Below are 21,890 nucleotides of genomic sequence, written 5' to 3'. Positions count from 1 at the left end.
AGGGTGAGCGCCACACTGTTCCGGGGTCTGGGGCTTGCACCTGGGCGGGCCAGCTGAGGCTGCCTGCCCCGAGGGGCTGCTCTGTTGGGGGGACCCTCTGACGTCCTGCACCTACCTGGGGTCTGTGCTGGCACCTGGCCGTCCCCAGCCTGCTGTGTGTTGGGGTCCTGTTTGCTCTGCAGCTGCTCCAGGTCCCGTTCCCCACGACGCCAGGGAGACTGGCCTTTGGCCTCTGGGGCCCCAGAAGACGGGAGGCAGAGCCCCCTCGGACCTGGGGTGGGCAGCTCAGCCAGGGCTGGGGGAGGGCAGAGGTGCCTGGCCGTCCCATCACCTCACACATGCACCAGGCCACCGAGGGGGCGGGGCAGGGCCCTGTCCCTCCCCGTGGGCAGCCCGAGCCCCGCAGAACCAGGGTCTGGGGTCGGGAGGGGCAAATGATGCCCCGGCCCTGAGGGGGAGGCACCCACATTCCAGCATGGACACCGGGCAGGACGAAGGCCAGGGGTGCTGGGGTCTGGGCTCTCCCCACCTGCTCCGTCCTCAGCTCGGGGCCCAGGGGCGGGGGCGTTGCGAGGGTGGCTGTGGCCTCCTCCTGGTCCCAGCACAGGGAGGCCCGGTGTCGCTGGCAAGGCGAGCCGACAGCCGGAATGCACACGCCCACAGGCGTTCTGGTCCCTGGGTCCCGGCCACGGGCCCCGGGTGCAAGGGGGGGCCCGGTGACGGCGTGGCTCTGCCGCCACTGGGCTCACACGCCGGTCCCCCCTGGTGGGGCCAGTCTGGAGGGGTGAGGCCTGCCGGTCTCCGCCCGACAGCGTCCGAGTGTGGCGCAGGGTCTGCGGCTGTGGGGTGCCTGTGGCTGGCAGGTCCCCCCCCCCCCCCCCCCCCGTGGTGCTCACCGCTTCTCCCCCTCACAGACGTGAACGAGTGTGCCGCCGGCAACGGGGGCTGCGAGGGCCACTGCTGCAACACCGTGGGGGGCTTCTACTGCCGCTGCCCCCCGGGCCGCCAGCTGCACGGAGACGGCAAGACCTGCCGAGGTAGGCCGGGGCGGCCACTGCCCCGCCCCCACCGCCACTGCCCCGCCCCCCACGGCCACTGCCCTGCCCCCACCGCCACTGCCCCGCCCCCACCGCCACTGCCCCGCCCCCCACGGCCACTGCCCCGCCCCCCACGGCCACTGCCCTGCCCCCACGGCCACTGCCCCGCCCCCACAGCTATTGCCCCACCTCCCACGGCCACTGCCCCGCCCCCACCGCCACTGCCCCGCCCCCCAGAGCCACTGCCCCGCCCCCACAGCTATTGCCCCGCCCCCCACGGCCACTGCCCCGCCCCCCACGGCCACTGCCCCACCCCCACGGCCACTGCCCCGCCCCCACAGCTATTGCCCCACCTCCCACGGCCACTGCCCCACCCCCACAGCCACTGCCCCGCCCCCCACGGCCACTGCCCCGCCCCCCACAGCCACTGCCCCGCCCCCACAGCCACTGCCCCGCCCCCATGGCCACTGCCTGGCCGCAGCTTCCCTGCCTGGCTGTTGCTGAAGCCCGCCTCCTACCCTCCCCTGGGCTCCTCCAAGGGGGCCTGTGTGGGGTCCTGGGTGGTGCCCAGTCCTCAGGGTCCTCCCAGCCCGACTCACCTCTCACACCTTTAGGGGTCCACGTGTCTCCTGAAATGAGGTGGGAGACTCAGATACGAGTCCCGATATGGGTGGGGCGCCCTCTGGGCTGTGCAGGGTGGGTGGCCACTCTGCCTGGGGCTGGGGGGATGCCCGTAGAAAGACTTGTGGTGGGGGTCAGGTGGCCAAGCACAGGGCCCGCGAGGGAGGGGGCGCTGCGTGCTGGGTGTGTGCGAGGGCCCCCAGCGGCACCCGGTGGGTGTCTGGAAGCACCCGTGAGCTCTGGGCACAGCCTGGGCCCGGCCCTGCCGCTGCGGGTGGGTTTCAGCAAAATCAAGAGCAGACAGAAAATTCTAGAGAGAAGAGAGAGGGCGGGAGGCATGGATTAGAACTGAGGTGGGAGGAAGGCGGGGGTGGCTGAGGCGGGGACGGCCGAAGTGGGGACACCCCTTCCCCTGCCGCAGCCCCCGCCTGGCACCCGGCTGGCCGGCTGCTCCTGGGCGCGTCCGGCAGTCACTGTCCGCCCCCACCCCCCAGGCTCCTTTCCCAAGCAGGCACCGTCTGCAGCTGTGCGGCTCCAGCTGTGAGCCGTTTGTCTGTCGGAAGGCAGGGCGGGGCGCCGCCTGCTGGACCGGGGTCTGGGAGCTGGGGGTCCCCTTGGCCAGGGTGTCCGGGAAGCATGGCTCGGGTGCCTGAGGTCTCCGTGGTGGCCAGAGGTGGGGGCGGGGGAGGGGGTGCAGGCGTGGTGGGGGGTCGCTCTGCAACCCTGTGCTCAGGCCCCAGCACATGGGGACCTTGTGTCTGTGGGGGATGCGGGAGCCAGGGCTCGGTGACAGTGGCGATGGCTCCACATCACCCGCCTGAGCTGCGGCTTTGGCTTTGATCTCCTGTCTGCACACTGAGCCGGCTGGGACGCAGAGCCCGCTGAGACCTGTCCTCTGTCCCTAGGGCACAGGGACAGGGGAGGGGAGGAGCACCCCTCCTTAGAGCCTAGGTAAGGAGGGGTGCCCCTGCTGCCAGAACCCCCAAACCAGTGCCTTCTAAAGTGGGGGACCATGCTGGTGCAGGCAATGAACTGAGGGGCCCAGGCCATGCCAGGCCCAGGGCAGGCTCCTCGTGAGTGTCAGACACCCCTCCCCTTGGCCCAGGGTGCCCATAGGTGGGACGGGATAGCCCGTAGCACGAGCTGCCCCCTCTGAGGTCTCCTGGGCACTGACACACTGGAGGTACCCTCAGAGGACCCTGGTCCGTGTCCCGTCGGCTGCAGGCGCACTGCCCGGCCTCGTGGGCCGGCCTCAGTCTCCCCATGCCCTGCCCCTGTCGTTCCTCGGCCCCCGGGCCCTGCTCAGACCTGTGGGTGCACACCCCCACCCCGTCGGTGTCCGGGGCCCCTGGCTCTCCCATAAGGACTTGTGCCAGGCCCTGGGGGGCGGGGCTGTGCTGTGCTGCTCCAGGGGTCCTCTCCACTTGGGTTCTGGGCTCCCGGTGCTGGCCGGCCACGCGTCTGCCGGTCCTGGACGGTGAGTCCGTAGCTTGGCCATCGGCCCCGGTGGGCAAAGTGGCCTGGACTGCGTCTCTTCAGGAGGCGTCGGACCCCCTTAACCCGGAAGAGCCCTGAGGACAGGAGAGGGGGCCACTCTCCAGCAGAGCTGGCCGAGGCCGGGCTGCAGATGAGCCAGCCGGGCTGCAGATGAGCCGACCGGGCCGGGGGCCAGGCGGGAGGCAGTGGCCTCAGCCCAGCACGACGCTGCGAGGGCCCCGCCCTGCCCCGGCCTCGGCCCCGGGGAGCTAGCTGACCCGGCGCTGCGTGTTTGGGATGGCTGGGGCCCGAGTCACCGCGTGGCGAGAGGGCTCTGCTGGGAGCCAAGCGCCTGCTGTGTGCACGCTGTCTCCCTGCAGGCCCAGCCTCCCCTGGGCCGCGTGGGGCTCACGGGGCGGCCGCCGGCCGTGTCCGAGCAGGGCCAGCCGGAAATCAAGATGTGGCCGCGAGGAAAGACGGCTCGCTCGCTGGCTCGCTGGCTGGCTCCGTGGGGAGGCCGGTGCACCGGGTCGACGTGGGGTGAGCCCAGACCCCGCTCAGAGGGCTGAATCGACGCCGTGCAGCCCCAGCGCTGGCCCGGGGGCGCCTTGGCCCCCGCTCCGGGCGCCATGCCAGCCCGGTGCGAGCGTCGTGTTCTGGGCGCGGATCCTGGAGCAGGAGCTGTGTGCTCCCTTGGCCAGGTGGCCGGGGGCTGGGCGAGGCCTCACTCCCCAGGGGGCCCCGAGGCAGGCTCCAGCCTGCAGCTCACTGCGGGCGGGCGGTGGGCCCTGGGAAGGCCGGGGAGGGGGCTCCCCCACAGAGTGCATTCTGGCTGCCCTGCCGGGGAAGCCACCCCCCGGGCCAGACTGTGGCATCACCGAGCCCCTTGCATAAGTAACTCTGAACCTCGTTCTCGTCATCCGGAAGACAGAATGAGGAACGGTCTTGCCCCTTAGGGCCCTGGGTGGGGGGGTGGGACTCCAGGGAAGAGCCTTGGGTCTCGTGGCCCAGCGCCCGCTGCAGGCTCCCAGCCCGCAGCCGGCTTCAGGGGGGCATGGGGTGGACGGAGGGGCTGCCTCAGCCTGACCCACCCCCCGCCTCGGCCTTGGGACACTCTCTTCCCCTGACCAAGGTCCTCAGGGACCAGGCCCCGGGGTGGGGGGGCCACACCCAGGCCCAGGGGGCACGGGGGGCGGGTCCCAGGGCCCTAGCCAGGCCCAGGAAGGGAGCCCTACCTCAGGCTGAGGGACCCTGGCAGGCCCTCACACCGCCCCGGGGTCCCCTCGCTCCCTCACCCCACGCCGTCTCTCCGCGTTGGCAGGGGCCGGCCGTCTGGCCTGTGAGCGGCTGTCTGAGAGTTGGCCGACGTCCCTACCCGGCCCGGACGGTGTGGCCCTCGGACCGCGTAGCCATCGGGGGGGTGGGGGGGGAGGAGCTTCAGCCCCCCCCCCAGGGGGGGGGGCAGTGCTGCCGTCTGGTCTGGAGAAAGTCCGGGTGTCCCTTTCCGGGCCTTCCCACGCCGGGGGTGGAATTCTGCCCGAGACCCTGCTGAGCCCGCCCGCCAGGAGATAAGCAGGGGCCTGGGAAAGCCAGCAGCGGGGGCGGGGGGCGCTGCCAGGCGGGGGCTGCGCGGGGAGGGGCTTCCGCCCGGTGAGGTCCTCAGCCCGACACGAAAACAGCCCTCTTTCCTGGGGGGCTTGGCAGCCCCCTCACCCCGGGCTCCTCCTTGGCTGCAGAGGTGTCCGGGGCAGGCGGGGGTCTTCCCCGGGGTGCTGCGCAGGCCGTGGGGGTCGAGGCCTTGAGACAGCCGCGGGGTCCTGGGCCCTCAGCCCCGCGGGCCCGGCTTTGCCGTCTGTTCCAAGCAGGAAGGGCTGTGGCCCCCTGTCCCCCCGTTCCGGGAGGCGCCTCCCTCCCCAGGAGCGACGGTGACCTTGTGTGAGGCCTGTGTGTTCAGGCCGCCCCGGCCCGGGAAGCCACGCACCCACCCCCACAGGCCCCGGCTGACGGGGGCTCCAGCCTGGTGTCTGTCCGTCTGGGAAGCAGCTGGGGGACTGACAAAGGCTCCTGTCACACCCCCGGCCTGGCTGGGAGGAGGCAGCCGCCAGGGCCTCTGGGTCCCCAGGGGGAAGCAGGAACATGGGACGTGACAGGCCGTGATAAGGCCGCCTCGGGCTCCGGCTGGGTCGGGAGGGCCGAGAGCTGACCCGGGCCAGCTGTGCTGTCCCGTGCTGCCGGGCTGGCCGGGAGGGGGCCCTCGAGTGGTCCCCCGCTTCTCCTCTGACCGAGGCTGGTGAGGTGGCCCGCCAGACTCGAGGAGCCTCTGGAGGCCCCGCCCCCGCCCCTTCCGCAGAAGGTCCTGGCAGGGCCTCTCGGGGGGCCTCGGCCTCTGGCTGGCGGTCCTCCGCAGCCGTCCTCCCGCGCCTTCCAGGCAGGACGGCGGTTTCCAACGAGGTGTCTGCGACGGGGCCTCCCCGGTCGGAGGTGCCGAGAGTGAAAAGCTTTCATTTCCTGCCTCTGGCCAAGTTCATGGCCTAGCGAGCAGCGTCTGGCAGGTACACGCTCCGTGAAGGCCAAGGCAGGAACGGTGACAGCCTTCAACGTCAGCGGTCAGAGCCGGCGGTGACAGAGAGACAGACGGCCGCCCCACAGGCCCGCCCTGACCCCCAAGGCCAGCTCCTAGGAGGGGACCCCAATGTAGGTGTCTGCAGGCGTCAGGACCCCAGGCACCCATGGGCAGCTGCAGGGCCTGGGGCCTGTGTGCGGGTGACACAGTGGGACTGGGGCGTGTGGCAGAGGACACCCTGTCTCGGGCTCTCCCTGGGGGGCACGTGTGTAAGTGGGGGGGCTCGCCCAGTTTCTGCCTGGCCCGGCCGAGGGCATGGCAGGCGGGAATGGCAGCTGGGCTCAGGGAAGGACCACGATTTCAATTTTCCTTCCTTCGACGTGGGGAGGGGTTGAGGCCGGGATGCCTGGGCTCCACGGGGGTGGGTGGACTGTGACTGACCTCAGGTCGAAAGCAGCCCTGCTCTGGGCTGGGCTCTGGATGCTAAGGGTGGAGATGGCCAGGCCAGGCCAGGCCAGGGGTGAGTCACCCGGGGACCTGGGGCAGCAAGGAGGGCTGTGGACTTAGAAGCCTCGGGGCCCCCACGGCAGATTGGAGAGAGGCCTGATAGGCCGACGCCTCCTTCCGGCACCTTCCCGGCCCCTCCCCGGGCAGCTGGGCGGCCTGTCGGACACAGGCCTGTCCCCGTGGCCCTGCCCCCGGGGCCCCGGAATGCCGCCCACGCTGCTTTCTCGGCCTTCAAGGCTCCCCAGCCTGCCCCGGAACCAGTCACGTGACCCAGGCGGCTTCAGTGGGAGGTGGGTGAGCGCAAGGAGGCACCTCCACGGAGTGGGGGCCTGTGGGCACTGAGGGACGGAAGCCACGGGGGGTGGGGTCTGCCAGCCTCCACTGGCCCCAGGCCTCCGTGGTTCTGCCCTCCAGTGCCGCTGCCAGGGGCCTGCGGCGGGTGGGCCCAGCTCCAAGTGGGGGGCGTGGCATCTGGGGGCAGTGACGCGGGCCAGGCTCAGCCTGGGTCCTGGCAGGGGAGCCCTCAGGCCCCCCCAGCTAGGAGAAGAGGGCGGGGCCGGCCTGGCAGGGGGCGGGGACAGCCCCTTCTGCTGACACAGACATTCCGGGTGTCTCCGCATCAGGAAGGCATTTCCCCGGCGGCTTCCAGACCCCGCAGCCCCCGGCCTGGGCGCGCTTGGCGGCACCGAGGGAGGCCGCGGGCGGCTGCGGGCACCGTCTGGCTGCCGGCAGCCGTCTGTGCTTGGCGGGCGGCTGCCCCCCACGGCCACGCCCGAGCTGGCGCAGCCAGCCCTAGTGGGGACGGAGGCCCAGAGCCATCCGTACCCCGAGTCCTGAACGTTACCCTCGGCGGGAGGGGAGGCACTGCCGCACCCAGAGCCGTGTCCGGCCCAGAGAGGGCACCCGGGCCACGGCTGAGTGAGGGGCACGTGTGCAGGAGCGAGTGAAGGGCCAAGGTCTGAAGCCAGAAGCTCCTAGAATGCTTTGTCCAGGGCCCCGCCCAGACGCCGAGGCCCCTGGCAGCCCGGCCTGGAGGAGCCCCCCACAGGGTCCCGGCCGGCAGTCCAGGGGTGCCTGCGGCCAGGGCCGACAGGCTGCAGGAGGAACCGGGTTCGCCTCTGCAGGTTCTCTGCCCCCCACCCACTCACAACGTGCTGGGAGCCTGCCCACAGGGAGACGCGGGCACCCATGGGGACCCCTGTCTCGAGGAACCTGAGGGAGGGGCCCCGTGAGGGAGGGTTTAGGTCACCGTCCGGCCTGGCCCCCTCAGCTGCACCCCCCAGGTCCTGGGCACCTGGCTTCTGGGTCCCCTTTGGGACAGAATGAGGGTTAAGCACGGCCTGTCTGGGAGGGGCAGAGGTGGGGAGAAGTGGGGTGCTGGGCAGGAAAGGAGGCCAGGGGCCGGAGGGGCTGGGTACTCGGGCGGCGGGCAGCCCTGGGCAGTGGAGACGCCTGAGAGCTGGGCAAGCCTCGGGGTGAGGCGTCGTGAGGACTTCTGGGGCAGGAGAGTCGGCGGCCCCCGCCCCACTCTTCAGAGGCGTGTGAGGCCCCTCCCTGTGCTGCGGGAGCCGGCCCCTGACCCCCAAATCCCTGTCTCACCCTGGGCCCCGTGGGCCCACCCGGTCCTGTTTCTCTTTTCCAAGTCACGTGTGTTCCGTGGCGTCCAGCTGGGGGCGGGGCGCCCTGGCTGGGCAAATCTGGTCCCCCGCCCACTGTACAGATGAGGAGACTGAGGCCCGCTGGCGGCCTGGGCACTTGTTTGTGCCATCTAGTCTTTCCGGGGGTCCTGGACCCACGTCAGCCCCCCACCCCCAAACTGTGCCTGCTTTTCCCCAGCCCTGCCCTGTGCTGGGTGCTGTGGACACGGGCCCCGAGCCGCCGCCCCCGCCCTGGAAGGCCTGGGCCCCAGCCCCGGCCCCAGCAGGCATCGTCACCCCCAGGTCCCCACGGGGTGGGTGGGCCCCGAGGGCCTGCGGCCCAGCCCTCCCGAGCGTGGCAATGAGAACCATCCCGTCCCGGCGGCGCCCCAGGCTGCTCCGCCGGGGTTTCTTTTCCTCGTTGGCACTAGGAACACACATTCGTGCCTGTGGGTCCGCGTGTGCCTGTCTGCACGGTTGGGCTGTGTGTGTCTTTTGTGCATGTTTGCACACGTGGGTCTGTGTTTGTGCTCGTGGGTCTGAGCGTTGGTGTCGGGGTGCCTGCGCGGGTGCCCGGGTCTACGGCCGCGGGACTCCGCGGAGGAATGCGCCGGGCGGCTGCGAGCACTGGAGACCCAGGGCGGTCTAGGGGGGCGGGGCGGGGCGAGCCGAGGGCGGGCCCGGGGGCGGGCCCTCCGGTCCGAGGATTTGGCCTTTACCTGCGGGGGGCGGAGGGAAAGCTGAGAACTTAAAGGCGAGGGCAGGAGGGCTGGGCGGGAACGGCTCCCGGCGGCGGCTCAGAGCACAGCCCAGCACAGCCCAGCACAGCCCTGCGGCGGCCGCCTGTGCGTGCCCGCCGCGCCGCCGGTCCGCCATGGAGGCGTCCTGGAGCCGCAGCCGCCTGGCCGCGCTCTGGTGCCTCGGGCTTCTGGGGGGCCTGGCGCGCGTCTCGGGCACGCACTACCCCTACCTCTGGAGGGGCTGCTACCCGTGCCACCTGGGCCAGGCCGTCTACCCCCTGAGCGCCGGTGACGGGAGAGCAGGTGGGCGCCGGCGGGCTCCGCGCAGGTGGCGAGAATGGGTGCCCTGCCCCCGTGGGTGGCCTTTGTTTTCTCTGTTTAAAGTTTGCGCGGGTGCTGACAGCCGGGGCCGGAGGGAGGGCGGGGCAGTGCCCAGGAGCGCCTGAGTCCTCAGACCTCCCTGCCCCACCCTGGGCTGGCTGTGGGGCTGCTGGGGGCAGGGTGGTCGCTTGACCAGGGGGAAGAAAAACCTTCCCGGCCTTTGCCAGTGGGCCCGGCCCTGGCAGCTCTGCCGGTCAAGTCAGAGAGAGGCCCCTGGCTCCCGAGGGTGGGTCTCCCCTTCCAGGGTCCTCAGATCCTGGGCCCCGTGGGGATCACGTGTGGGTGTGGCAGGTGCCGCCCTTCCTTCCTTCCCCCACCCCCAAGCCTGGGGCACGGGGGTCTGCTGGGAGGACCCCCGCAGCCCCCGGGAGGTGGGTCACACCCTGCCCTGTCCCCGGAGCTCAAGTGTGCCGCCCGTGCAGGGAGCTCCTGGGGCCCTGGAGTCGGGAATCGGGTGGGAGGGGTGGGGCTAGGCTCCCGGCGAGTCCCCGCCTGGGTCCCCCCCGGCAGCGGGCCCTTCCGGGTCCCCCGAGTGTCTGCATGCGGCGGCACCTGGGCTCCTCGGAGACACTGTCCTCGCTCCGCTGTCCCCGGGGCCAGTCCCTGCCGCTCGCCCTGCCGGGGGCACGTAGAGCTCTGAGCTGCGGGCTCTTGACTCTGGCGAGCGCTGCTGCCCCTCCTGGCTTTGTCACTCGGCCAGCCGGGGCCCAGGCTCGGTCCCCGCGAGGTCCCCAAGGCCAGGCCAGTGCTGTCACTCCGCCACGGGTGGCACTGAATGTCACGAGGCTGCATGGCATCCAGACTCTGGGGAGGGGGGTGCTTGGGCTTGCAGAGGGGAGAGGGGACAGGCCCTTGGATGGTGGGGTGCACACATCGTGGCCCAGAGCCTGCGTCAGGTTCGTGGGGGAATCGGGACTGGAGGGCCCCTGGGTGCAGCTCTGGCCGGACCCCCAGGGCTCAGCCTTCCTGCGAGTGTGGCAGGGGCTTCAGGGTGGGCTGGTCGTGGGTGGGTTCTGTCGGGGAGCTGGCTCGACCCGGCCGCGGGGGCCTGGTCCGGGAGCTCATGTGATGGGTTGGTGGTTGGTGGAGACCCCACGGGCCCCAATGGCCTCGGGACGGGCTCCCTGAGGCACCGCCGTGCACCGGCTCAGCAGACACCTCGGGGCCTGCCGGCTCCCTGGGGACCCAGCCCAGCGTCGGCACAGAAGTCGCCCTGCTCCAGTCGGTGTGGCGTGTTTGGGGGTTGCCAGAAACCCCGGTCTCGTATCTCGGCTGAGGGCAGTGAAGAACCACAGGCATTTTCCTGCTGAGCCCTGGCCCAGCTGCTCCTTAAAGCTGCCCCACTCGAGGCACGGCCGCTGTGTCTGGGGATGCAGGACAGAGTGGGCTTGCCCTGGACGGGGCGGGTTTCCTCCCCGGAGTCTCAGGAAAGCGGGGGAGAGGAGGGGGCCTGGGGGCCACGCTGTGGCGGGAACCAGGCCCCGCTCGGCACTGCCGGGAGAGCACCGTGTTCTGCCGTTGTTCCAGAGTCTAAGGAGCCAGTGCCAGGTGGGGGCCCCGACATTTGGGGCGTCCCAGGGCTCCCCTTGTACAGTGAGGGCGAGCCTGTGGGGTGGGACCCAGGGCACTGCAGCTCCCAGGGCCCCGGGGGGGGCAGCCGTCCCCCAGAGGGACAGCAGATGCCCCTGCAGGGGCTGACTCTCAGCTCCCTGGCCTGACCCCTGACTTGGGACGGACAGGACTCCAGAGGTCGTAACGGCATGCTCTGTGGCCAGTTCCCATGGCCGCTGTGACAGAGGGCCGCAACAGCCCGGGTCAGGCCCCTTAGAGTTCTGGGGGTCAGGAGTGCACAGTGGGCCAGACCCAGGGGGTGGGCAGGTCCCTCCAGGAGGCCCCCGGGGAGATCCTTGGCCGTTCCGGGCCCCCATGGGTGCTAGCAGTCTGTGGCTGGCGGTTCCTCCCTCTGCCTACAAAGGTAGCAGGAGCCTCTTCCCATCTCTTTCTTGGACACCCCCACCGTCCCCGGGAGAGGACCCTCCGCCGCACTGGCCCACCGGACCTGCTGCAGGACAACCCCCGGCTCACCCCTGAGCTTCAGCCCGCCTGCAGGGCCCCTGCTGCCGCTTGGGGCTGGGACTCGAGCCTCTCTGGGGACAGGGCATAGCTGAGCACACGCTCCTTAAGGACCACGGGGCTCGTGGCTCCTCGGGTGGCCGCCATGGCCGGGCAGGGGGCCAGGAGCTGAGGGCTGTCGGGGCCGACCGAGAGCGTCCGTTTTGCTGCTGCGTGGCCCCTGCTGGGGGGAGGAGGGTGGGCTTCGGGTGACTCCGTCCTGCCTCGATTTCTTTGGAGCAAAAGCCTTTTCTATATAAAGGGGCCAGGGTCCCACTAACCCAGCTGGGGCCCCCTGGGCTGTCCTCAACTGAGGCAGCCTCGGGGCTCCGCAAGGACCTGGGGGTCTCCCCAGGGTGGACGTGGCTTGTGCGTGGAGCTGAGGGTCCTGGGGGTCCCCAGCAGAGCCCCTGGGGGGTCTGTCCCCGGGGAGGGGCCTGGGCTGGGAGCCCGGGGAAGTGCGGAGCAGGAGGGCGGCCCGGGTGGGGGTGGGCTGTGACCCCCCGACCCTGTGTCCCCACCCAGACGTGGACGAGTGCCAGATGCACAACGGCGGCTGCCACCACAGGTGCGTGAACACGCCCGGCTCCTACGTCTGCGAGTGCAGGCCCGGCTTCCGGCTCCACGCGGACGGCAGGACCTGCCTGGGTAAGCGCGCCTCCCCGGCCCCTGGGCCTGTCCAGCTGCCCGAGGGCCGCCACAGGGCCCCGGCCTGGCCTGTGGTGGGCCTTCCAGCCCCACTCACCTGAGAGAGGGGAGGCTCAGGCAGGTGAGGAGAGAACAGGGCCCGAGGGCCCTGCTCCTGCACGTCAAGTCTGGACCCCGGGACCCTCCCCTGGGACCATCTGCAGCTGCCACACCTGAGTCTGGCTGGGAGGCCCAGGTCCTCTCCCCCGGTGGGCGGGGCTCCCGTGAATTGGGGAGGAGCCTCGGGCTGCTGTCCTATCAAGAGCCTCCAAACTCGGGGAGGCTGGCCAGGGGCAGGGCAGTGTGAGGCCACTCTTGGTCCGGAGAGCTGGGCTTCTGGGCCCCAAGGAGCCGGGGGTCGGGCTGTGGCCCGAGGAGCAAGGGGACCCTGACCCTCTGTTCCTCTCTGGGCTCCCTCGCCTTGGGGGATGGGCCCGATGGCCCGGGAGGGCTGTGAGGGAGAGGAGGGTGGGAAGGAGAGAGAGCCCCAGGCGGTCGCCGAGGGGCGGGGGGAGGGGCTGGAGGCCAGGGGCCTGGTGTGGACCCGTGGGGGCCCCTTGGACCCCTGAGGCAGGCTCTGGGCACAGGTGCCAGGGGCTCGGGCCGGCCCCTTCTTGCCTCCAAGGCCCCGTGGGGGTGGTTCCCGGGGCCTGGGGGCGGGGTGCCCTTCCTTTCCGCCCTGGAAGCCCAGAGTGCGCCGGCGGGGCTGCGAGGGCCCGCTGCCTGCACGCCTGGCTGCTATGTGGCAGGCGGCCTGCCAGCCCCTGGGGGCCCCTCCCCGCACCCCTCACTCTCACATGTCCAGGCTGCCGCTGGGGGGTGAGGCCGCTGCCCCATAAAACTTCTCTGGTTCGGAAAGTGGAAACAGATGCAGGAATGTCGTGTGGGCTGCAGACACGGTGACGGGGGGTGGGGGCCGGGCAGCCCCCGGCTGCTGCCTGCCGGCCGGGCGGGAGGGAGGCTTCTGGGAGCCCGCGACCGCGGTTGTTTGGCCTCGGGGGCCCCAGGTCTCCCTGGATGTCCTTCCCACCCCCTTCCTCTGGGGCAGGTCCTCCCTGGGCTTGGTGGGCACCCACCGCCCCCTCCCTGCTGTGGCTGGGATGCACCCTCCCGCCTCCCTGGTCCCCCACCTGTGCTGATGTGGCCTTCACAGGACACTGATGGGAGTGGTGGGGGGCTGGGCAGCGTGCCAAGAGGCAGGTGCCCCGTGGGACTTTGGAGGGACCTGGCTTTGGGAAGGGGGCCCCCAGCCCATCTGCCCCACTGCTCACTGGAACACCTCCCAGCAGCCTTGCCTCGGGGGCCCCTGCGCTGGCCCCCCCCCCCCCCCGAGGGTCTCGATTCTCGGTGCTGGGTTATTTGAAAGGATCTTCTCAGGCTGACGCCAGGGCCCCTGGGTCCGGTTGGCACAGGCTGGCCTGGGGCTGCTGGGACCCCGCCCCCGCAGCTCTGGGCACCCAGACTTGGTGGGTGTGCGCAGGGCCCCTGTGCTCGGCAGCCTTCTGGGCGCTGCTGTCCAGCTCCTGGCCGCTCCGGGGCAGTGGCTTCCCGGAGCTGGAGATGCTTCCCTGGGGCCCAGGTCCGCCACCCCCTCTCATGACCGCCATCCCCGGCAGGAAGTGTGCACCACGCTTGCACCCCACACCCCCACGCCCCCCACCCTCACCCGCACCCCTGACACACACACGCCCACACATGCACACACGCACCCACGCACACCCCACGTTCCCCCGGCTGTCGGCAGGTCCCCTGGGTCTGGGGTCCCCGGGAGCTGGCCCCTGGCCCGTCAGGCCTTCCCCGGCTCTCCCAGAGGCGTTCGGGGTCTCTGTGGGTTTCCTTGGGTCCGCGGGGAGCCGTCCTCCCAGTGGGGCCCGAGCTCTGCCGAGAACCTTCTGGGGTGCACAGGGGGGTCTCCCGGGGCAGAGCGGGAAACCTTTGCTCTGGGGGCACCTGCCCTGCTCCCTCGTGGGCCGTCCTGGCTGCCCGGGGACCGGCCTGGCTGCAGCGGGCCTGGCGCACTGGCCGGGAGCCGGGGCGGCTGAGCACGCAGCTCGCCCATAGCGGCTTCCAGATGGGGCCCGGCGGGGGACGGCTCGGCAGTGCCGGGCTACTGGGCTCTCTGAGAGCTCCTGGAGGGGGGGCTGGACTCCCCGCCTCTGAGAGGTGTGGGACTCCCCCTTCTCCCCTGGGACCCCAGCATGCAGACAGCCAGCGGTCTGAGCTCAGACGGCCTCAGGGCCTCGGCGGACCTTTATGGGAGAGTCAGTGTAGGACCTGGGCCCTGCTCTGCCCTCCCCCACCCAGGGCGGCTGTGGGCGGTCTGCACAGCTGGAGCGCAGCTGCTCTGGCACCCTCCCCCGGGGCCTGCGGGCGTCCTCTGGGCGGGGCAGGTGCTGTGCGCTCCCGGGGCCTCTTGTGGGCAGGCGGCCGGGTCAGGCTTCCCCCGCCCAGCCCCCACGCCACTTGGAAAAAGGGGACAGAGATGCTGGGGCCGGGGGAGGGCACCCTCGGGGCGGTGCTGCCGTCGTCTCGTGGGGCCCTGAGGGATCTGGGAAGCCCCTAGAAGAGGCAGTGCGGGGAGCGGGGCGGGGGGGGGGGGGGGCTTGAAACCCTCTGAGCCAAACCGCCCTCCTGGGCAGGGGAGGACAGGAAATGCACAGCCCCCGCACCCCTCCCTTGCAAAAGAAATAACGCACGAAAGCCTTCCTTTCTTACAAGTGAGAGTTTGCAACCAGGGTTTTGCCGACGGCCCCGATGCCGTGAGAGGCAGCCAGGCCCCCAGGCCCCCGAGCACCCGGCGTTCAGCCCTGGCCAGGCTGGCCGCCAGGGCGGCAGGCGCGGCGGGCGTCTTCAGGTGCTCCGTCGCCAGGGTGTGTCGCCGGGCCTGTCAGCCCAGGCTCCGGGGAGGGAGGGCCCCGTGAGGCCTGGGGCTGGTCCGTCCTGCTTCTCACCCTTGGGGGCTCTGAGCCACCCCCTTCCTTCCCCAGCGTGGAAAGGGGAGTGGGGGCAGGGGAGGGTGGCCAGGAGGAGACCAGCTCCCGGGGCTTTAACGGTCTGCGCTGGGGAACCCTCCTCGGTGCGGCCGGGCTCGCAGAGCCAGCATGGCACCTGCCCAGCCGGCTCTTCCGGACCCTGGCCTTGGACACGGAGACACGGATGCTGCTCCCCGTGGCCCGGGGCCAGCCACACACCTGGGGCGGTCTGGGGGACCCTGGGGCGGTCTGGGGGGCCACGATGTCACTGGCTCCGCCAGCAGAGGGTCCCTCTAGGGGAGGCGCCGAGGCCTGTCACTTGGAAGAGGGGGGCTCTGTGTCTTCCCCCCGAGGTCTCAGGCCCACCAGACCTCGGGGGGCAGATGCTGTGGGAAGATTCCGCTGCTGTCATGCACCCCCAGGTGGCCCGGCGCCCCCACTCCTCCCTGTGTCCCTTTCTCCTGGTCCCTGCCTTCCCTGGGGACTCGGTGTGCAGTGTGGCCTCAGAGGGGACACTCCACCCCCCGCCCCGTGCCCCTCTCCAGGGTCTTCCCGAGCGGGGTGGGGCGGTGCAGTGAGGGGACACACGGGGTCCCCGGCCCGCCCTTCTCTCTGCCCCCCGGGGAGGGGCCCGGCCCTCAGAGAGGCTGCTGCGGGCAGGCCTGGGCGGTGACGGTGCAGGCTGTGGGGATGGGGCGACCTCCAGGTTCATCTGCAAAACTCACGCCCGAGAAGCCACAGACGCAGTCCTGGGGGCAGTCTGTGAGCCCCAGAACCCGAACTAGGCTGTGGTCACACGGCCCGCCCCCCCCCCCGTCCCGTCTGGATGGCGGGTAGGCGGGGTGGACCCTGCTCCCAGGAGCAGGACCCCCGAAGCACCAGCTGTCTTGGGAGCTTCCTCTCGGGGACTGCGGAGCTGGCCCGGCTGGCCAGCGTGTGGTCTGCGGTGTTGGGGCCCGGGCCCCGAGGCTCCTGTCCCCAGAATGTGGGTGCGGACGGCCGTTCACCTGGACCCAGGTGAACCATGTCCCCGTGCAGCACCGGGGCCCGTGCGGGGGTGGGGACGGGGCAGGACGCCCAAGGCCCATGAGTGGTGGCCCACGAGCTGCCTGGGGGTGAACCCCAGGGGAGTTTGTTCTCCCTGCCGAGCCGGCGGGTCACCCCACCCTGGCCCTGTCCCCAGCAGACGGCTTCCTAGAAGGAAGGGCTGCGGACGGCCGCTGACCACACTCGGGTGAGGTTCTGGGGACCTGGACACCAAGCCAGGCTGAGGGCAGTCATTCCGAAACCCTGGGAGGGAGGCCGGCCCCGAACCACCTGCCAGTTGGTGGCTGGAGCAAAGGGAGCCTGTGGGCTGGGCCGGCCGGCTGGCGACAGGCCTGCTCCCCCACCCCCACCCCCCACCCCCACCAGCCTGCTGCAGTGCAGCCCCGTAGCCGACCTGCTCCGGCTGGCCGGCGTGCCACCCCCCGGGGCCGGGGCCCGGCCAGCAGAGCGGCCCTGGAGGACGGCCATCCACCGCCCCCACCTGCCACTGGCTGCAGGGCCGGCACCCTGGTGCACCCGATACCATGTTCCGACCCAAAGCCACGGCCAGGCCTCAGGCACTGACTCCCGACCCCCAAAAGCAGACAACCACTGGCAGAGACAGAGGGGGCCCCCGCCTTGGGGGACCCTTGTCTCCTAGGCGACCAGTGTCCTGCTGCTCAGGGGAGGCCCCGTTCCCTCGCGGATCTCAAGGCTTCAGGCCCAGGGCTCCCGAGTAGGGGGCCCACTGCTGGCAGGAGGAGGAATTGCAGCCCAGCTCTATTAGACCCCTGCCACCCCCTGCCTGGCTCAAGTCTGGGGGCCCCGAACCTGGGGAGTGAGGGTGGGTGGGCCAGCTCCGGCTGCTGTGGCAAACACCACAGACTCAAGGGGTGTAAACAACAGACGTGAATTTTCTCACCGTCCTGGAGGCTGGAAGCTCCAGGCCCAGGCGCCAGCCGGCTCAGTCGCGGTGGGAGCCGGCTCCCTGGTGGGCACCCCCCGCACCACCCCCCAAGGCCTCCATGTGGCAGAGAGGGAGACGGACAGTCTTGGGTCTCCTGTGGTGTCGGGGCCCCACCCCTGTGGCCTCGTGTGACCTTAATGACCTCCACGGGGGCTTCCCTCTGAATACGGTCACGTGCGGGTTCGAGTTTTGGGGGAGCGAGCATTCAGCCCACCAGGGGCCGAGCACCCCCTAACCTCCCGTCTCCCGCTGGGCTCTCAGCCTTGGGTCAGGTCCGAGTGTGGTCTTCGTGTTCGGGACTGCCCGGGCCGGGGTCCCTAGGACTCGGGTGACTCGGGGGCCTGGAAGTGTCCCCCCCAGCCCTGGAGACCCTGGTCACACAGCGGCGGGCCCTTCCCTCAGCGCCACGGCCCGGCGCCTGAGAAATGTGCCCAGCTTCCTGGGGGCCTGGCCCAGGCCGCAGAAGGCGTCGCCGGCCGGGCTCGGCTGCCTCCCGGGGGCACCTGGAACTCTAGGGTGTGCGCAGCAGACAGGGGAGCGGTGGCCAGGGAGCCTGGACCCCTGCCGCCCGTGCCCACCTGCCTGCGATTCCTCCCCCGAGGGCCTTCTTGCCAGCCCAGCCACCACTGCTGGGGTCCTCCTTCGGGCCGAGGTGCCGGCCCGGCTGGGCCCCCTGCCCGGGGCTCCGGGCCCCGGTGTCTGTGAGCCTGCCTGCCCTGCCAGGCAGGAGTCTGGTTCCTATTAGGAGTCCCGAGCAGGGCTGGGGGTGTGAGCACGGGCAGAGCCCGTGGGGGGCAGGACTGGGTCAGGCTGTGCTGGGAACCCCCTGGCGTGGTGGACTGGCCTAAGCAGGGGGGAGGCAGGCAGGTGTTTGGGGGTCAGGACAGAGTCGGGGGTGGGCCGGTGGGCAGGTGGGGAGAAGGCTCAGGGTTGACCTGAGATGGTGGCTGCCCTGCCCTGCCTCTGTCCTGCCCGGTCCTTGTGTCTCCGCTGCTTGTCCCCAGCACTTGTGGGTGCCAGGTGTGACCAGGACACAGGGCCCTTGCAGCCACCCCGGCGCCTCCCTCCCCACCCGCTCGCCTCACGCGGGGAAACGGGGCATGTCTTGCAGGCCATGCTTGGCTTTTTTCAGACATACTTTGAGGGAAGCTTTGCTTTTGGCAGACAGTGCGGCTGCAGCCTCTCCCCAGCCCCGCGGCCGCCCCAGGGCTCTGCGTGCCGTGGCCAGCTCCCCTGGCCTCAGAGTCCTGTCCCCCCAGTGCCCGGCCCGTGCCCCTGGCTCTCAAGCTCGCCCCGGGATCTGACGATGGCACAGGGGCGTCTCGGCGGGGTGGGGGAGGCCCCGCCCCTGGCGGCCGCACTGCTGCAGGGACAGGACCGGGTCTGCCCCGTGCCGGGCCTGCCAGGCCCACATTCCTGTGGTTTTGCTCCTGAGTTCGGGGCCAACGCCTACCCTAACCACGAGGCCACGACCAGAGCTTTCATGGGGCTGCCAGAGGCCCGGTGCCTGCCCCGGGCACCCGGCCTCGCTCAGCGTGTCCTTCCCCGGCACAGCCCGGCCCCTCCACCCGGCTCAGGGGTGCCACTCGGCCGGGCTGACCCGGCAGGACCCACCCTGTGGGCACCCGCAAATGCGGGCCTGGGCTACTGGTGCCCTTGACCGGGACTCGGGTCCTGGCTCTGCAGTCTCACCCAGCGCTGTCTGCATGGCTGCCAGGAGACGTGGGCGGGGTCTGGGTGGGCTGGAGGTGCACGGTCCGTCCGGAGCCGGGGACTCGGCCTGCGGGCCACAGTGGCTGTCCGTGGAAACCCCACGCCTGCCCCTCGGCTGTGACCTGACGACCAGAATAGAGGAACATCTGGGCCTCCACCACCCCTTGCTGGCCTGCCACCTCCTCCAGGCAGCCTCCCGGCCTGCTCTGCCTCAGAGCCTGGGACATGCCGGTGCCGGATGGGGCCCGGCTCTCTCCAAGAGGCAGTCCTGGGGCGGGCCAGGGTCAGAGGCTCCACAGCTGGATGGCGGGCCTGCATCCCCCGTGCCCGGGGGAGCCAGACGGGAACAGTGTGGCCCTCTCGAGGCCCCACGCCTGGGGCGGAGGTGGGCAGGTGGAGGGGCTCAGAGCGTCCTTCAGCCGAGCGTCACCACCTGCTCGGGGGCTGAGCGGCCGCTCTCTGCGTCCCCAGCCGTCCCGTCCTGCGCCGTGGGCAACGGGGACTGCCAGCACAGCTGCGTGCAGCTCACGGTCACCCAGCACCGCTGCCAGTGCCGGCCCGAGTTCCAGCTCCAGGAGGACGGCAGGCGCTGTGTCCGTGAGTGTGCGCCACCCACCCCCGGGTGGGCCCCACCCCACACCCCCACAGCCCCGCCCGGAGCCCTGGCGCCGGGCTGGGGTGCAGGCAGGAAGCACCGCCCGGCTCAGCCTCCGGGGTGGGAAGGGGGCCTCGCCCGCCCGCCGCTGGGTGCTCTGGGATCACTCAGGACGGGTGCATCCTGTGCGGTGCTCAGTCTGAGACCCGCCCAGGCTGGGCGGGGCGGGGCGGGGCAGGCGGGACGCTGGCCGCAGCCCCTGGGTGGGTGGAGGAGGCGGGCCAGGCCCCCTCTGGCACCTTGTCCTCGTTTCTCGGGCTGCCTGCCAAAAAAGGAGGGGGCTTCCCTGATAGAGTGGGGTCGGGGTGCCCCTGTGACGTGCAAGTGGAGGGCAGGGTGGGACAGGTGTGGAGACAGTGCCCCCCACCCCCTGGCCTCTTGGGGGCCAGGCCAGGGGTGCGTACGGGTGGGCCCGAGGGGCCAGGCCGGCGTGGGTGCAGGGCGGCACCCAGCCAGGGGGCCGAGGGGGCTGGCGGCATGCGGGCTCCGGAGGGGGAAGAGGCTTGCCGTAGCTGTCTCGTCTGGGGCGCCTCGGGGGCTCCCGCCTCTGAGGGAGGGGGACCCACTGGCTCCCCGGCACATGGGAGCGGGGAGGGACGCGGGCCCCTGGGGCAGGACCCTGGAGTCTGCAGGAGTCAGTCCCCCCACCTCCCACCCCAATCTCTGCGCTTTGCCCCCGCCCCTCCTGGCCATGACCGCAGGCAGGAACCCGTGCTCGGACCGGAACGGCGGCTGCATGCACACGTGCCAGGCGCTCCGGGGCCTCGCCACTGCGCGTTGCCACGCCGGCTACCGGCTGGCCGGCCGACCGCAAGGCCCTGCGAAGGTAGGACGCCGTATCCCGCGGGAGAGCCTGGCTGCGTCCCGCTGCCCTGGGCCTTGTGGGCTGGTCGTCCCCTGGTGACTGGGGCCCCTCTCTGCTGCGGGGGCCGGGGGCCCCGGGGGGCTCCGGGGGCTGGGACGCACTGAAGGGGGCTGCTATCTGAACTCAGCCCGTCTGAGGCCGCAGCTGCGGGCCCGCAGCTGAGTGTGTGCTCTTCAGTATTTCTGGGGTTGAGACCTGCCCGGCAGGGAGGCTGCGAGGAGGAAGCCGGGAAGCAGCGCCCTGAGCCGGCGACAGCCCACCAGCCCCCAGCTGCCACAGTTTCATTAATGTGCCGGGCGCCGCTTTCGAGAGCGTGCCCCCCACCCCAGGCAGCAGGGGTCCCAGCCGGGCGCTGCGCGGGGTTGGCTGCTCCCCCGTCCCAGGACGTCCGGGTGTCCCCTCTCCCCTGTGACACGTGGCTCTGCAGGAGCGGCCGTGAGTGGGGGGGTCCCTGTGCATGCTCAGGTGGTGGGCTGCAGGTGCGGTTCCGTGGGACACCCGCCGCAGGGAGGGGTGTCTCGGGGATCTTTGTCAGTGTCACCCTGGATGCAGGTGGCTTGGCAGGCTCAGCAGGAGGCAAGGAGGAGTGTCAGCTTCTTCGTCCGAGGAACTGTGGGGGCGTGGCCAGAGCAGTGCTGGGGTCCCCGGGACGTGGGTCCTGGGGCCTGCACTGATACCACACGGTGTCGTGGTGGGCACCTGCCCCTGCTGGCCCCAGAGGCAGTGTGGACGGGTCCCTCCTGGTCAGGCCCTGCACAGGGGTCTTGGTGGAGCGTGGTGGGCACAGTTGAGGGGCCGAGGGCCCCGAGAGGCAGAGAGCCTTGCCCGGTGCCCCTGGCAGGGCCTTGCTCGCAAGCCGGTGGCTCCGGTGTGCCGACTGCGCCGCGCCCTCCCAGCCCTGGGGAGCTGGTGGGAACCAGGTGCACAGAGGGGCCAGCCGGCCTGGGGCTGCAGAGCCGGGGCCGGGGGAGCGGGTGGGTGTGGCCCCTTCCCGCACAAGGGTCCCCTCCACACGAGGCACTGCCCCGGGAGTGCACCTCCCCGGCCCGCGGCCCAGAGCCCCCACCTTGGTCTCTCCCGCCCAGACGTGGACGAGTGTGTGGTGGGGCTGGCCCGGTGTGCCCACGGCTGCCTCAACACCCAAGGGTCCTTCAAGTGCGTGTGCCACGCGGGGTACGAGCTGGGGGCCGACGGCCAGCAGTGCTTACCGTGAGTGGCCCCGGGCGGCGGCGCGGGCGCGCCGGGGTGTAGCGGTGACCGGGTGGCAGGTCGGCTCCGAGGCCCCCAGCTACCCGCTTGCTGTGGCCCTGCTGAGGGGGGAGGGGAGGAGGGCAGGGGGCTCCAGGCTGCCCGTTTCCCAGCAGAGGGGCCCCGGGGGCCCCAGGCCGGCTGCCGGGCCAGGGCGGACCGTGATCAGTGGGGGGCGTCACCAGCCCGGGTCCCACGTCCGGGGGTGGGTCTCGTCCCAGGGATCGAGATGGAGATCGTGAACAGCTGCGGAGCTGGACAACGGCGGCTGCTCCCACGGCTGCAGCCACAGCAGCGAGGGGCCGCTGTGCACCTGCCCCCGCGGCTTACGGGCTGGACGGGACCAGAAGACGTGCATCGGTGCGTCCTGCCCCCGCCCGCCCCCGCCGGGGGCGCCCCGCTGCCAGGGCCCTGGCTCGGACGTCCCTCTGTCACACCTGAGCTGTTTCTGCTCCCTGCCCCCGGGCGGCCCCAGGGGGGCTCCCCCGGGCACTGGGAGTTGCACCCCAGTCGCCGGGCAGTGCGAGGGTCCGCTCCCCACAGGGAGACTTTGCCTCTGAGATGGACCCGGCACCCCCAGTCCCCGCCTGGCCCCACAGCCGGGCGAGCGCGATGCCTGGCGGGTGCCCGTGGGGGTGCGTGTGGGGTGACCGCTGGGCGCGCCCGGGGATGGCAGCGGGCTC

The 21,890-nt window shown here is 71.6% G+C and overlaps 1 protein-coding gene across 1 annotated transcript in view; it reads left to right on the top strand.

Annotated features, from left to right (window-relative positions):
• The window catches only part of LOC118500489 (multiple epidermal growth factor-like domains protein 6), a 56,487-nt gene extending 35,315 nt beyond the window's left edge, over positions 1 to 21,172 (top strand). The window contains exons 5-9 of the mRNA XM_036025104.1: positions 915 to 1,037; positions 11,600 to 11,722; positions 18,911 to 19,036; positions 19,796 to 19,975; positions 21,045 to 21,172. Coding sequence (XP_035880997.1) covers positions 915 to 1,037; positions 11,600 to 11,722; positions 18,911 to 19,036; positions 19,796 to 19,975; positions 21,045 to 21,172 — 680 coding nt within the window. The remainder of the gene's footprint in view (positions 1 to 914; positions 1,038 to 11,599; positions 11,723 to 18,910; positions 19,037 to 19,795; positions 19,976 to 21,044) is intronic.
• Positions 21,173 to 21,890: the final 718 nt, after the last annotated feature.

Source organism: Phyllostomus discolor, chromosome 5, assembly GCF_004126475.2.
Source record: "Phyllostomus discolor isolate MPI-MPIP mPhyDis1 chromosome 5, mPhyDis1.pri.v3, whole genome shotgun sequence".
Taxonomy (NCBI): domain Eukaryota; kingdom Metazoa; phylum Chordata; class Mammalia; order Chiroptera; family Phyllostomidae; genus Phyllostomus; species Phyllostomus discolor.
This window is presented reverse-complemented; position numbering and strand designations above follow the sequence as displayed.